The sequence below is a fragment of the Callorhinchus milii genome, unplaced genomic scaffold, assembly GCF_018977255.1.
Source record: "Callorhinchus milii isolate IMCB2004 unplaced genomic scaffold, IMCB_Cmil_1.0 Scaffold3, whole genome shotgun sequence".
NCBI classification, from domain to species: Eukaryota; Metazoa; Chordata; class Chondrichthyes; order Chimaeriformes; family Callorhinchidae; genus Callorhinchus; species Callorhinchus milii.
The window spans coordinates 12,877,537-12,890,934 of NW_024704744.1; the positions used below are offsets into that span (position 1 = coordinate 12,877,537).

Sequence of the window (13,398 nt, forward strand, 5' to 3'; positions counted from 1 at the left end):
GATATAACACCTTATCATATCTTTGAGATGTCTCAAAGTGCTTCACAGAATATACTGTAAAGTGAATTGACTATATATTTTGTGGGTAAAATGCAGCAGCCAATTGCGGATAGCAGTGTCCTACAAACAGTCAAGGATCAAGTGACCAAATTATTATTTTTTTTAAGAGATTATTAACCCCAGAAAAGATAACTGCCAATCAATTGACACCTAGGTTCCTACTTACTGCTAGCTAAACAACAGCGTGTGGAGTAAGGAAACTTGCCCAACCTTTTACCTGGGAATTGAACCCAGGTCCTTTCGCTTGTGAGGCGAGTGTTCTCACCACTAAGCTACAAGATCAGTTGTATTGAAGGTTTTTAAAAGAAAATTTAGATTTTAATTTGCTTAGGGCAGCAAAAACTTTTAATTTCATTTAGATTAAGTGGCTTGAGGATTCCTAAGTATTGTGTGTGGCACAGGATTACCAGGTAGCAAGACACCAGCTTTACTAAACAACATTGGTGACCAAATTAGTTTTCAGGTTATGAAACTCTAAATGCTACTACCTCAACGGAGACTAAATTGGGTCTCACCTTCTGCTTGGCTGCTCTGTTGCTGTCATAGGGTCACTGATTCAAACTAGCCTGAGTGCATGTTCTGGAGAAACTCGTTTGAAAGAAGTGGAGGACATAAATGTTGATCCAAGCTATGGGATATCATAGGTTGACTGGGGATACAGAGTACCCAACTTATAGTGTAGTTTCCTGGGATTCTTATGGATCTCGATTAGATCACAGGTGGGTTTGATGTAGCCCCATTTGTTTTGGAGCAACTCTGCGTCATGAATCCAATTAAAAACTGAATTTAGCACTTCGAGCTTTTAAACAAATCAAAATGATCCAAGTTGTGTTACACGGGTGTTAAAAAAAATTGGCCATTCTTCTACAAAATACAGTTATTATTGTACACCACCCTGCAATAAATCCTGTGAAATACTTTGAGATGTTTCGACACTGTAAGAAGGTGCAATATCAAATATTACATTTGGCCATCTCAAGTCACAGAAAACATGTGACTACACTGAACATCTCCATCCACTAATCTATCAGCTCACATAGCATTTTTTTCTTAAGTCCACCATTTGCACAAAAGAAAGCTTTAAAATATGCTCCTGAATCTATGGAGCCTCTTCTTAAAACAATTGTATCCACAAATAGATATTTTTCACAAAGAGCATTTTTGGAAACATACATCATTCAAAACAGTAGAATTGTGAAAGTGGCAGTCAGCCACAGGTTTTATTGCTTGTTGATATTAAAGATTCACCTGAAACATTTTAATGTGATATCGTATTCACTAAACCTCGGGGGATCTGCAAATTGCAACCTGGTGAACATTTCAGCTGCAGAAACCTTTGAAGCTGCAGTTATTTAGCTGAAGCCATTACCGTGTTGCACTGAAGCAGATTAATTTCTTAAACTCTGACACTTCTTCCCTCAGCAGCCACCGGGCAACATTGATCACGAACAAGTGAGACCCCTGGTGCAGAGATGGTGACATGTCCCAGAGTAACTTTCCACATTTGGATGGGAGCCTGACTCATTGGGAGGTGCATGTTTAATAAGCATGCAGTGTGGGGGATCCCAACCATTTAGCCATCATGTCATGTCGTGTGTGACAGATGTTCTCAGGCGAGCGTATCTCAATATAAGGGTAGTGAGTGACAGCAACAAGCTGACATGACTTCAATTAAACAGCAGGCTTTTCAAACGTCTTGAATCCTATTGTTTGCGCATATGTGGCTCCCAGATCGCTTTTCCCTAATTAGGACACGTGTCAGAAAATAAGTTCCAGATACCTTGTGCTGTCATGTATGAGAATCATCTCTCCATTCTCACTTGTAATATGAGGGACAAGGAGTTCTTGACCTTCAGCCATTATTTGGGGATATCTTCAGGGCAGGTGTTTTGTTTTTCCTGCCCTTGCTGACCTGGCCACAGTTACACCATCTTTTCCTTTATACGCCACGTTAAACTACCGGCTTGATAGTGGGGTCTAAAATGTGGCGATTTCAAACATGATTCCTTAATTAAGCAATCAATCCAGAAGAACTCACTTGTGGGAGCGCTGCCCGAAGCAAGCTACTTTTGGAGCAGAGTTGGCGTGACGTACTTTCAGCTATTGGAAGAACTCTCCCACTTGCATTCATTAATTGAGGAATTATTATAAAATTGATGTGTTTTGGACCCCATTGACTTTGGGGCCACTTGTTTGTGTTAATTGAGGAAGGTGATTGTCCAAATTTTATACCACTTTTCCCATCCAAATGGCCATAGTCAAACCATTAGACCTGGAGCTGCTGGGCTCAAACATTTATATTTCATGTTCAAATGCATTTTATTTATCTGCTGTAATAATAATAATCCTTGTATTTGATATAGCGCCTTATCACGTCTTCGAGACATCTCAAAGTGCTTCACAATATATAATGTGAAGTTAATTCACTGTATATTTTGTGGGTGAAACACGGCAGCCAATTGCACACAGCAATGTCCCACAAACAGTCGTGGAATGAGTGACCAAATTATCATTATTATTATTTTTTGAAGAAATTATTACCCCCGGAAAAGCAATCTGCCAAGTACCCCAAGAGTGCAACACAGCACTGTTGAAAGTAGCAAATGAAAGACCATAGAAGTGTTTCCACAAGCAGAGCCAGTCAACTCTCATGCACTAAAGCATACACAAGCCAAGATCAAAGCGGGTAAAAAGTACAGCTTCGTTAGTTTGCAGGCTCCTGTCCTTTGGCTAACCATCCTTCCCACTGCAGTTTGGCACTTAATAACAGGGGTGTCTTTGTAACAACGCAAGCATTTTTCACAGTACTGTATATAACGTTCACAATGTAATGCTGTGATGCTGATGTTCATATCATAATTCAGAAAATTACCAAAAGAGCAAAGAAAGAGATTAAGAAATGGAACGTGGAATGCCCTATCCTGAGGCAGAATTCATAGTAGTTATAGGAGGGAATTAGATAAACATCTGAAAAGGAGAAATATTAAATTGGGAGAAAGGCAGGAAACGGGACTAAATGGATAGCTCTTTCAGGGAGTCAGGAAAGACATGACAGACCATATGGCCTCCTTTTGTGCTGTACAGTTCTATGGTTCTATGTGAAATGCAATGTCGGAAAAAGAACAGCAAGATTTTTAAGTGCACATCTTTGTAAATGTAAATGACATCAACAACAAGATTCCATTTATAGAGCGCCTTTCACGTCGGGAGAACGTCCCAAGGCGCTGAAATGATTGAATGTAAACAAAATGTAACATTGGGACCAACAACGCACCATCCATAAACTAGAAGTCCATTGTGAACTAGGCTGCGACCAAAATTAGTGATTCACCAACGAATTCAATGAAAATCATGTGATCCCAATTGAAGGTTTCCTGATCAGAGTGGATCTCAATATCAAATGCAAGGATTATTATCTCAGTGATCCTCAGTTTTCAATCGGGCCAAAGAAATTGCTGACTTAGAGTTTCTTTGCCAAACGCTGGCCATAAGACATTTTAGAAGTAAAATATTGAAGCTCATAAACTGTTCTAGCAATCTAGGATTCAAAACCTCAACTCTTGCGTAAACATTCTCACGAGACTTGCTGGCCATATTGACTGAGTGACACCCAAGAGAAAAATCCTTGATCTGAAGTTAAGAGTTGTTCAGTCTCAAACATCGAGTGAAACACAGTTTATAAAGCACAGTTTTAACCACAATTTCATGCCATTCCTTAAATACTGACAGCAATAATTAAAGAACATTAATTGCTAATTTAGCAATTCTGTCTTTCTACTGTGATGTTGTATAGAACTCTCAGTTGCCATTGTGTTTGGTCAACCAGATCCCTGTTATCTGCAGCTGCCCAAGTTTGGTATCAAGCTAATTTAGCTATAGCTTGCTTTATGTCCCCAATCCATAGTGGCATTCCATTAGACATGGCTTTTTTTACAACTATATTTTACAAGTATCGCATAATGTTAGTAAAAGCACAACGTCTCTCACCATCATATCCTTTGGGAGATGCCTCCCTGGTCTGTACTTTGGGGGCAATGGCGCGTTTTCCAAAAACATGGTTGTCATAGTTGTTGTATTCGAATGTTGTCTTGGAATATTTCTCCAGCTCTTTGGCCAAGTTAGAACGAGGTGTGGTGGTGGACACATTGTGCCTGTAGCCATACTGTGGGATCTCGAGCTGCTTAACAAAACACATAGGCCTAAAATGAAAGAGAGATTCATAAATTAGTAGATCTGTGTCTCTTACACAAAATAAAAATAAATAAATAATGAATCTGGCACTTCGTACAGTTCCTTTTACATTATAAAGACACTTTACAGGATTTACTGTAAGTTGAGGAAAAGGAGAGGGCGGACAGGGTCGAGGATAAAGCCACCAGTTACTCCGTAGGCGACCATCTGAGGCGGGGGAATAAGAGGTAAGGTAAGATCAGCTCTTCACTGGTGACTGTTGGAAAGTACCTGTGGATGTTGGATGGGGTCAGTATCAGCTCGGAGAGGGTAAAACTGAACAACACACAGTTGTGGAAGCCAACTGGGGAAGAAGTCAGAAGACTGGCCCTCTCTGGAGCAAATCCAGCCTCTCTACCTCCAGGAAAAGAAGACAGAGAATTGGAGGGTGGGTCTCATGTAATCGTGCCAGCTCGGGTGGAAACCCTGGCCTATCCAGCACCTTGGGATGTCCTTCCGATGTGAAAGGTGCTATTTAAATGTCAATTTCTACTGTTTTGATACCTAAAAATAAGTACAGAGGTAATTGAGCCTCTGGCCAATACTATTCCATGAACAATAGAACTGTACCAGAATACACCAAATGGTATCCTTTTGTTCCAAAAAAAAGAGTGAGCCATGAACCTGAGGCGAAAATTGTTTGAGAGGATTATATGGATGCTATCAATTCCCAAATAGTAGCTGAATTGCATTGACTGACTAACTGATTAACACCTTCAAAAAAAGAACTAATTAAACATCTGCTTAGAACAGTTTGTAGGTTACAGGTTATGTGCAGACTGAAACAAACTAGTACTCCACAGGACATGTTTGCGTCTGTAATGTTGGGAGGGCTGAATATGTTAAATGCAGATTTTGTTTGACTCCCTTTTGGGGATCTTGAAATATCGACTAAGAACAATTCATCATGACATGATCAGATAGAAGTACTTGCATCTGGTAGAACACCTTATCATGACAAAAAAAACATCTTAAAGCACTTCAAACTATGAGTTGGTCTGATGTGACTGCTGTTTACAGTGAGCTAATGTGCACCAGGAACAGTCCACAAACATAAAAAGACCTATGACCAGTAGGTCTATTCATACGGTGAATTTGGATGAATGGCTAAAATACTGATTGAACCGTCCACACACCCCTTCCCTTTGAAGTCGGATTTTTAACATCAACCTGAAGTTCCAGAAGCTTTAAGGAACACTATCTTCTTACTGGTGAGGGTATGAATCTCTTAAGAATCATGGGAATTTGGACCCTATTGTTTGAATTTGCAAAATTACTGCATGACAAATAAACTGAATTTGACAACTGACAAAATCCATGGCACCTTCTTCATGAATATGTTAACAGCAAGATCCAGAGCAACTATCTTCTATACTAATAAAACAACAATGTCTGTCTGTCTGTCTGCACTTCAAGAAGGATCTCAATAACTGATTGACATAGAGACATGATTTATACCTCATCGGAAATGTCTTGCACCTGAGAGTGACATGTGCATATTTATTTTCAGGTATCTCTTACTGTTCATGAGTTATGACCTAAAATGTATTTCAGTTTTGCGTTTTTCGCTGCAGTTACAACTGGTGGCTATGCTGGCTGACCGTGGAGTTGTGGCATCCTGTGTCACAGAGCACGCACGTAGCCAAGCGATGGTGGGAACAAAATAAAGAACACACACGAAGCTAAGCCGCGGCAAAAACAACAAAATTGTTTTTTTAAAGCGCCTTTCACTTCAGGAGTATGTGCCAGTGAATATAAATTATACATTACATTGATCATTATAAAGGTGCCTAAGCGAAAATCAAACCTTTCAAGGATAAGTTAGTGTGCCTGTCTGTGTGTCAATCTACATTCCATATTGGATCCTCTGGTTGCATGCGTAGCTGCAATGGGTACAGCTAGTATGATATAAAAGCATATGATGAAAGAGGACTGAAATTGAAAGTGGGTTGGCAGCTTCAGTGGTGGCATTGGCACAGCCCAAGTACAATGGGCCGAATGGCCTTCTTCTGTACTGAAACGGTTATAAATATTTGTAGAAGAATGTTTTGGAAACCATGAGGTTTTCATCCAAATACACAGTCTACCAATATAGTCACTATACTTCACACTTCACACAAAATTCCATGAAGCACTTTGAAATGTTTTGATGACATGATCAGGTGCTATAACTAATGCAAGGATTATTCTAACTGGGTAATGCTGTAGACTATTCAATCTCTATATGCAATGCAAGTAGAAGAACTGCATGGGAGGAAGCGATGAAACAAGTCAAGTGACTAGATTAACATTATCAATTAAATAAATAATGCTTTCTTATTTTCTAACATAATGTTCATCTGAAAATACACAGCCATTATGCCATATCAAATACAAGGATTATTTTTATGTAGTTTACTTCATTCGATAAATACAAATAAAAAGGTGAAACAAAAATGTAGAACATGTCTGCATTGATGTTATTGAGTCAGTCTTGTTGACTTGTGTGAACATATACAATATACATGAAACTCAACCCTGGCTTAACTTGTCACTACCCCTTAGGTCATCATGCTGTCAATATCCTGGCTGCTGTTATTTATGTATTTACATGCCACTCCGGATAACTCGTCACTGAGGTTATTTCTCTTGGAATAACAAGTTTTCAGGAGTTTACTGTATGCTACAATAGAAGATAAATAATGGTGTTCTGCACAAATGATGTTGAGCAAATTTTCATGTTGTAAATTGAAATATATGTACTATTTTTATTTACAGATATATTAAGAGACTGGTTACCAAGATTTGTGAGGACCCATAGCTCAAAGATTCCTCCATGCATTAAGAATTAGAGTCATAAAGAATTGGATCCTGAATCCAGAAGGTCAAAGGAACGCTGAATGGCAAGTTGCTAAAGCTTTAAAGAGATATTCCATTGACTTCTGACTAAACTTGTAGGCTGATTGATGAATGAGCCATCCGGTTTTGTCAATATGTCTAGGCGAATGCATGGACATGTCACTATCGTATCTTACTATATAGAGACCGTACAGTAGCACAGATGTATTGCACTGGTTTGTGAAGCAAGCAAACAAATGATCTCCTGCTGCCTACCATGTGTTTGTTGCTGGGATCTTGCAGATATAGCACCTGTCAACTGCAAATGATCTTTTGTTGTAAGGCACAATTTAGATAAAGTCTTTTGGAAATTTGAGCCACCAGGCTTCACCAAACTCCCAATCAATCTCTGAAAGTCTAAAATACCATTCTCAATGCACTCAGTGTAAAGAAAAGTGCCTATTTAGTCTATTAAACTGACAAAGCTAAGGGTTTGCATTGCAAGCAGTCTGCCTAACGACTGAACAAATACCCTTTCACTCCAGTGACAATCAATTACGATAGCGCATTTCATGTGGGTACCGGTTGAAAGGGACACATAATTTCTTTTTGTTTATAGAAAACTAAAATGTTTAGAAACAAGTTCTACACAGATGCATTTCCATATTTATCCACATCAGGGCTGTAACACTGGCAAAAACAACTGGAGAACCCCATCATAATCTCAGTGCGCAAATGACTCTAGCAGCAACCTGATGACCCAAAGGTTGGTCATTCTGTAGCACTTGGAAGGCAACTAGTCAAGAACCAGAAATATCCTGTGCTTCCAGTTATTGCAGCTCCGCAGCATAGGAAACCCCCCATTCTTAGTGAGGCAGTGCTTTATATCGAAGATCTTTTTAAAAAAATTGTCGATCTGGAGAAAAAGGAGTGACAAATGTGGATTGTGTTTCTGATAATTATAAATCTTCAATGTTGAATCTTCAAGAGTTTCAAGAAAAACATAGGGTGTGTTCCTCCCCAAAGTATTGCTAAGGAAAAGTTTTAACTGCATTTTCTACCCTTAAGGTAATTATCACCAGTAACAACGATAATAATATAATAATAATCCTTACCACATCTTTGAGACGTCTCAAAGCGCTTCACAGAATATACTGTAAAGTGAATTGACTGTATATTCACTACACATACTGCTTCCCTCTCCTTATACATTACATTCAAAAGGAAAGCCACTTCCACATCCTCCCCCAAAGAAAATGTTCAGGACATCCCAATCTCTTATTAGTTCTGAAATTTAACCCAAAGAGGGAACTGTGAGAAGAAAAATAGAGTCAAAGCTTCCTGTCTTATGTTTTTAGACATTCTTTTTACATTAAAAAAACACACAGATGTAATAATATCCAGTACCTGCTTCTAAATATCTCTGCATTTGCACATTATTTTTTATCCTCCGGGACTGTCTGACTCCAGAAAAAAAACTCTTGACTGGCTGAGTGCTGCTGTGCACTCAACCGCACAAGTCTTCTCAGGGGTGGGTGACTCTTGATCAGCCCAAACCAGTCTGAAGTGCCGACTCCCATTAAAGTCAATGAAACAGCTCTAGGATGTGCACATGCCTTCCCTCTAAGCTGCCACATTGGAAACAGCTCTGAAGGGAAGGCTGAAATGTCAGTTCCACAAGAGTAAAAATTATATATGAATATATGTATAATAATAATCCTTGCATTTGATATAGCGCCTTATCACGTCTTCTAGACATTTCAAAGCGCTTTACAGAATATACTGTAAAGTGAATGGACTATATTTGTGGGCGAAACATGGCGCTAATTGTGCACAGCAGAGGTCCACATACAGTCATGGATTGAGTGACCAAATTCTTCTTATTCTTATTTATAACCAAATATTAGATACTATTTTATTTTAAATGTTCTGGATAGCGAAACAGCTTCAGACCCAAACTAAAAAAAGAATACCATCCCACTGTTTCCAGTAAAAAAAGGTGATTTCTGCAGCTCTATTCATATTGTACCTTCCTTGCCTTTCAAAGAGATGAGAAATTAATAAGATAATAACCAGTATTTACACAAATCCTATGGTTAATAGAACTGACACAGACTCTCCCGATATTACTTTTTAAAAGCTGTTAATGGGTTTAAAGACACAGGAACACCCAGAGTTGTCAGGGGCTATCCTTGGGGAGCCCTCCCTTAAGCTACAGTGGGTTAAAGTAACCTTTCTGGTGATAACAAGCATTCAGAAGTCAGTAGTTAGACACGTTCTGGTAATCCTCCATGACCAAGTAACCATGAACAAAGCAATTCCCATTTGACATTGTCAAAAGTTTCTGTTTCTGCAACCATTAGTCAATGTTATCTGCATGTTATCTGAAGCCAGTTCCCAACAAAATACAATATAATTTACATTTATCGATCGCCTTTCTCTTCGGGTGTCAAAGAGCTTGGTACTGCTGGCTGGGCACCCAAAGAGCGTAGAGAGGGAAAGCTGTCTGAAAGCGCAATCAGAGAGATACATCTTGAGGCATGCCTTGAATATGAAATCTTGTACAGATAGCGTTACAATGCACTCCAACCAAAAATTGTACAAAAATTAGTGCTTATTAAAGCGATGGGTCTGCGGCTTCCAAACCCTTTATCTTATAATACCAATAATAATCCTTGCATTTGATATAGCGATTTTCAAGTCTTCTTTCACCTTCCATTGAAAGGAAACTATTAAAGAGTAAATCTTTCCACTGACAACTTTTATGTACTCTCGATAGGAATGATATATCAAACAAACATTTCTTTCATAAGACCCAGCACGAAACAACAAAAAACAAGAAGCCCGGGAAATGGGGTGTGAAGATCTAACAGCGCTCAACATATTATTTCAATTCCTTTGTTCTCAAAACATGGAAACTCTGGTCTATGAAAAAAAATCTTACAAATAGATTCTCAAAAAAATTATTCTTACTTTACAATATATTCTGTGAAACACTTTGTCATGTCTGAATGACGTAATAAAGCACTGTATCAATTATTATTATTTTGAAGAAAAACAAAGCTTGTTTTAAAACTTTCTAAATTTTTTATTATGTCTCTAGGTTTTGTGGTAACTGATCTGTTTTATTTTCTAATTCCTAGAATAAGTCACCTCTAATCATCCTCACGGCATTCACTAAAGCATATCTATCCATGCTTTAATTGTCAAACCTTTGAGACTAGGTATTGCAAATTCTGGTTGTGAGAACGTCTATTTGAGAATCAGAGAGAAATTTTACCCATTTATGAATTTAAACGGCTGGTATACTGAGCCAGTGATATCAAAATTAAGAAAAAATCGGATTCTCAAAAATTTATACAAGATTTGGAGGGGCAAACGATTCTTCCCACTCAGCTGCTCTTAACCCTGCAAGACAAAGCCCTAATGGGTAGGGTAGACCTAGCTGGGCAAACAGCAGGAAGCTTGCCATACAGTGCTTTGAATGACAAGCGATGTGTTTTTTGCTGTTTAGATTCAAGCAATACCCAAACACTCTGGGGTCCTCAAGCCTTGAGTCTTGCCAACTTACATCTAATGCTGTCTTGAATTAGGTAAGCAAGATGCATCCCTGCAGAGAGAGAGTATGCATTCCATTCCAGACACAGATATTTCCATCTGTATATGGTACACATGGAAATCCCCAGTCAGATAGATAATGGGTTTCCACACGTATCAGATACCTGACTGACCAAATAAATACAAGACATTGATTAGGGTCATCTGGAATACTGCATGCAGTTATAGATGTAGATTTCAGGATCAGAGCCATAGAATGAATACATCTTAGATTCACACAGATTCAGAGAAACTAGTTGTGAATATAAGATTGAATATCGAAAGCTAATTTAGAAGTTGGTGAAGTTAGAAGGGTAACAGGGAGCTTCAAAATTCTGAAAATTTTAAGGGGAAAAACAACAAAAGACTTTACTTCTGTTGGTTGATAAACTGGTAACAAAAGAGCATAAACTCAGGATCATCTCAAAGATTTTTTTTCACAAGGAAAGTTAGAACATTGGAAAGCTTTGTCACAAGTGGCTACTGAAGCCAAGAATATAACAATATTGATGAGGGAACATTTGAAGAAGTGCAATAATAAAAGGTACAAGGAGAGAACAGACAACTGGGATTCGAATACAATTGTGTCATGCGATGTGTTAATCAACACTGGCCATATTTAACATTGGTGTCATTTCTTGTGTCAATAACTAAGGGCACTGACTAGTCTGCATCCCTCCCAATCCTATCATGGTTATTGGACTAGAAGCCAACCTATGGAGAGTGATTAAATTAGAGTATCGGTTTATGGGATACCGGCATTACATTGATTTTCTTGTTCAGTAAAGTTGATATGACACAAAGTAGTGTGTAATGCTACAATGGGGCAAGTTCACTCAGCTTTGCAGGTCAGCTTTAGATCCAATAACTGAGAGGTAGTTGGGTGGGGAGGAGATGGGAGGGGAAACACATACCCATATACCATCCAATGTCTTTAGTTATTGACAAGGTGGATTTTTTCAAACATGTGATAATTAACTGCTATGCTAAATCGCATAATACAGATCACAGTTTTCACCACAACAGCTAAACCGGAGGACCTTACACTAGTATCGGCTCAATGGAAAAATGTCTTTCTTCTTTATAGAAGAAAGTCTCATTTTATATGATTCAAAGACTATCCACTGAGTAAACAAGTTAAAAACAAGCACCTCCATTGAGTACGTGCGTACAGTGCTCTGAGACGCTGTCCTCCGCGAAGGACACTATAAAAAGTTAAGTTGTTGTTTTTAGCACTGTGAAAATTAATCAATAAAATGAACTATTCATATAACCAGACTAAACATAAGAGAGCTCGAGCCGCATGGCTCCACCAATCAGATGTGTCCTCACTCGCACATAGCTGGCCAACTGACCAAATCGCCAGCAACTTCTCTGGGGAGTGAGGCGAGGGGGCGAGGGGGAAGGAGGAGAGGATGCCAATGACAATCATGTTGTATTGCAGAAGGTGGTGATTTGGGATGATGTGCTTATCTGGACTCAGATTAATTGGTTTTATATGAACGGTCATGGGGAAAATTATTAAATAAACTAAATTATTCATATATCTAGTAATCAATTAACCGATCTATATTCTTAGATAAGGCGCGCAAATAGTTTGGGATTTCTAAATTCTGTTCAATAAACTGAACGATTCAAAAATCCGATATTCAATTACTCGAATTTCACTGTACAACTGCTCCCTTTGTCTAAGAATGATAAAGAGGACAAGTATGGGTTGATTTCTAAAGATAATCCGCAATAAGGAATCTAAATGGGACCATCGCACAACATTTCACACTTACATCTTAGGAGAACATCCCAAGATGTAAGTGTATGTCCAAAGAGGTAGGTTAGGTCTTCAGGTGGGATTTAAAAGTAGAGAAAGAGAGAGCGAGAGGGAGGTGGGTAAAGAGGGTAAAGCAGAGAGTTCCAGAGGGAGGGGGCAAAGTGGTTGAATACTCGCCCACCTATAGTGGGGTGAAGCAGGCCGGAGATGGAGGATCAGAAGGAGAGGCCGGAGGAATAAGGTCACAGGAATTATAGAATTGCAGAGAATTAAATAGAATGTTACAAGCCATTCGGCCAAATTAGTCCGTGCTGGTGTTTATACTCCACACGACCCTTCACCCCACCTAATTTCCTCTCTTGCTTTCTCCCTCATGTATGGATGATAGGGTCATGCAAGGCAATGAGGGCATTTAAAGTGAGGACATGGATCTTAACCCTCCATCACGCCCCCTACCAAGACCCTCCTCTTCAACCTTGCCTTCTTTCACCCAGCTTCCCCCCTTGCCCTACACCCTCCCCGAACCCCAACCCCCAGGTTGGGTCCGAAACTCTGTCTGTCCAGCGCCTTGGGATGTCCTCCCAACATGAAAAGTGCTATACAAATGTAATTTTGTTGTTGTTGTTAACATTGATCCACTAACAGATAAGGAGTCAGTGGAGTTGGGAGAGGATATTAGATGCATATCAGACTCCAACCAGGACAAAGTATGAAATATTAAGTTGGGATTTTATCTAATGCTGCCACGTAATAAACATGGAGAATGAAGTTAAAGTAGGTATGACTTAATCTACTACATCTTAAATCCAAATACTGAACTCCCTGTTGGAGTCTCAAGCCTCATCATTGAGATTAAAGTTCTAGTTCAGCTCCCAGATGGATTTGAACACAAAGCTATTTTGGTTGTTTGCATTTTTTAAAATAAA

At 39.0% G+C, this 13,398-nt stretch overlaps 1 protein-coding gene across 1 annotated transcript in view; it reads right to left on the reverse strand.

Moving 5' to 3' along the window:
• The window catches only part of LOC103185964 (myelin transcription factor 1-like protein), a 178,796-nt gene that overhangs the window by 72,293 nt on the left and 93,105 nt on the right, over positions 1-13,398 (reverse strand). Inside the window, exon 10 of the mRNA XM_042333467.1 lies at positions 4,048-4,259. Within this exon, the coding sequence (XP_042189401.1) occupies positions 4,048-4,259 (212 nt within the window). The remainder of the gene's footprint in view (positions 1-4,047; positions 4,260-13,398) is intronic.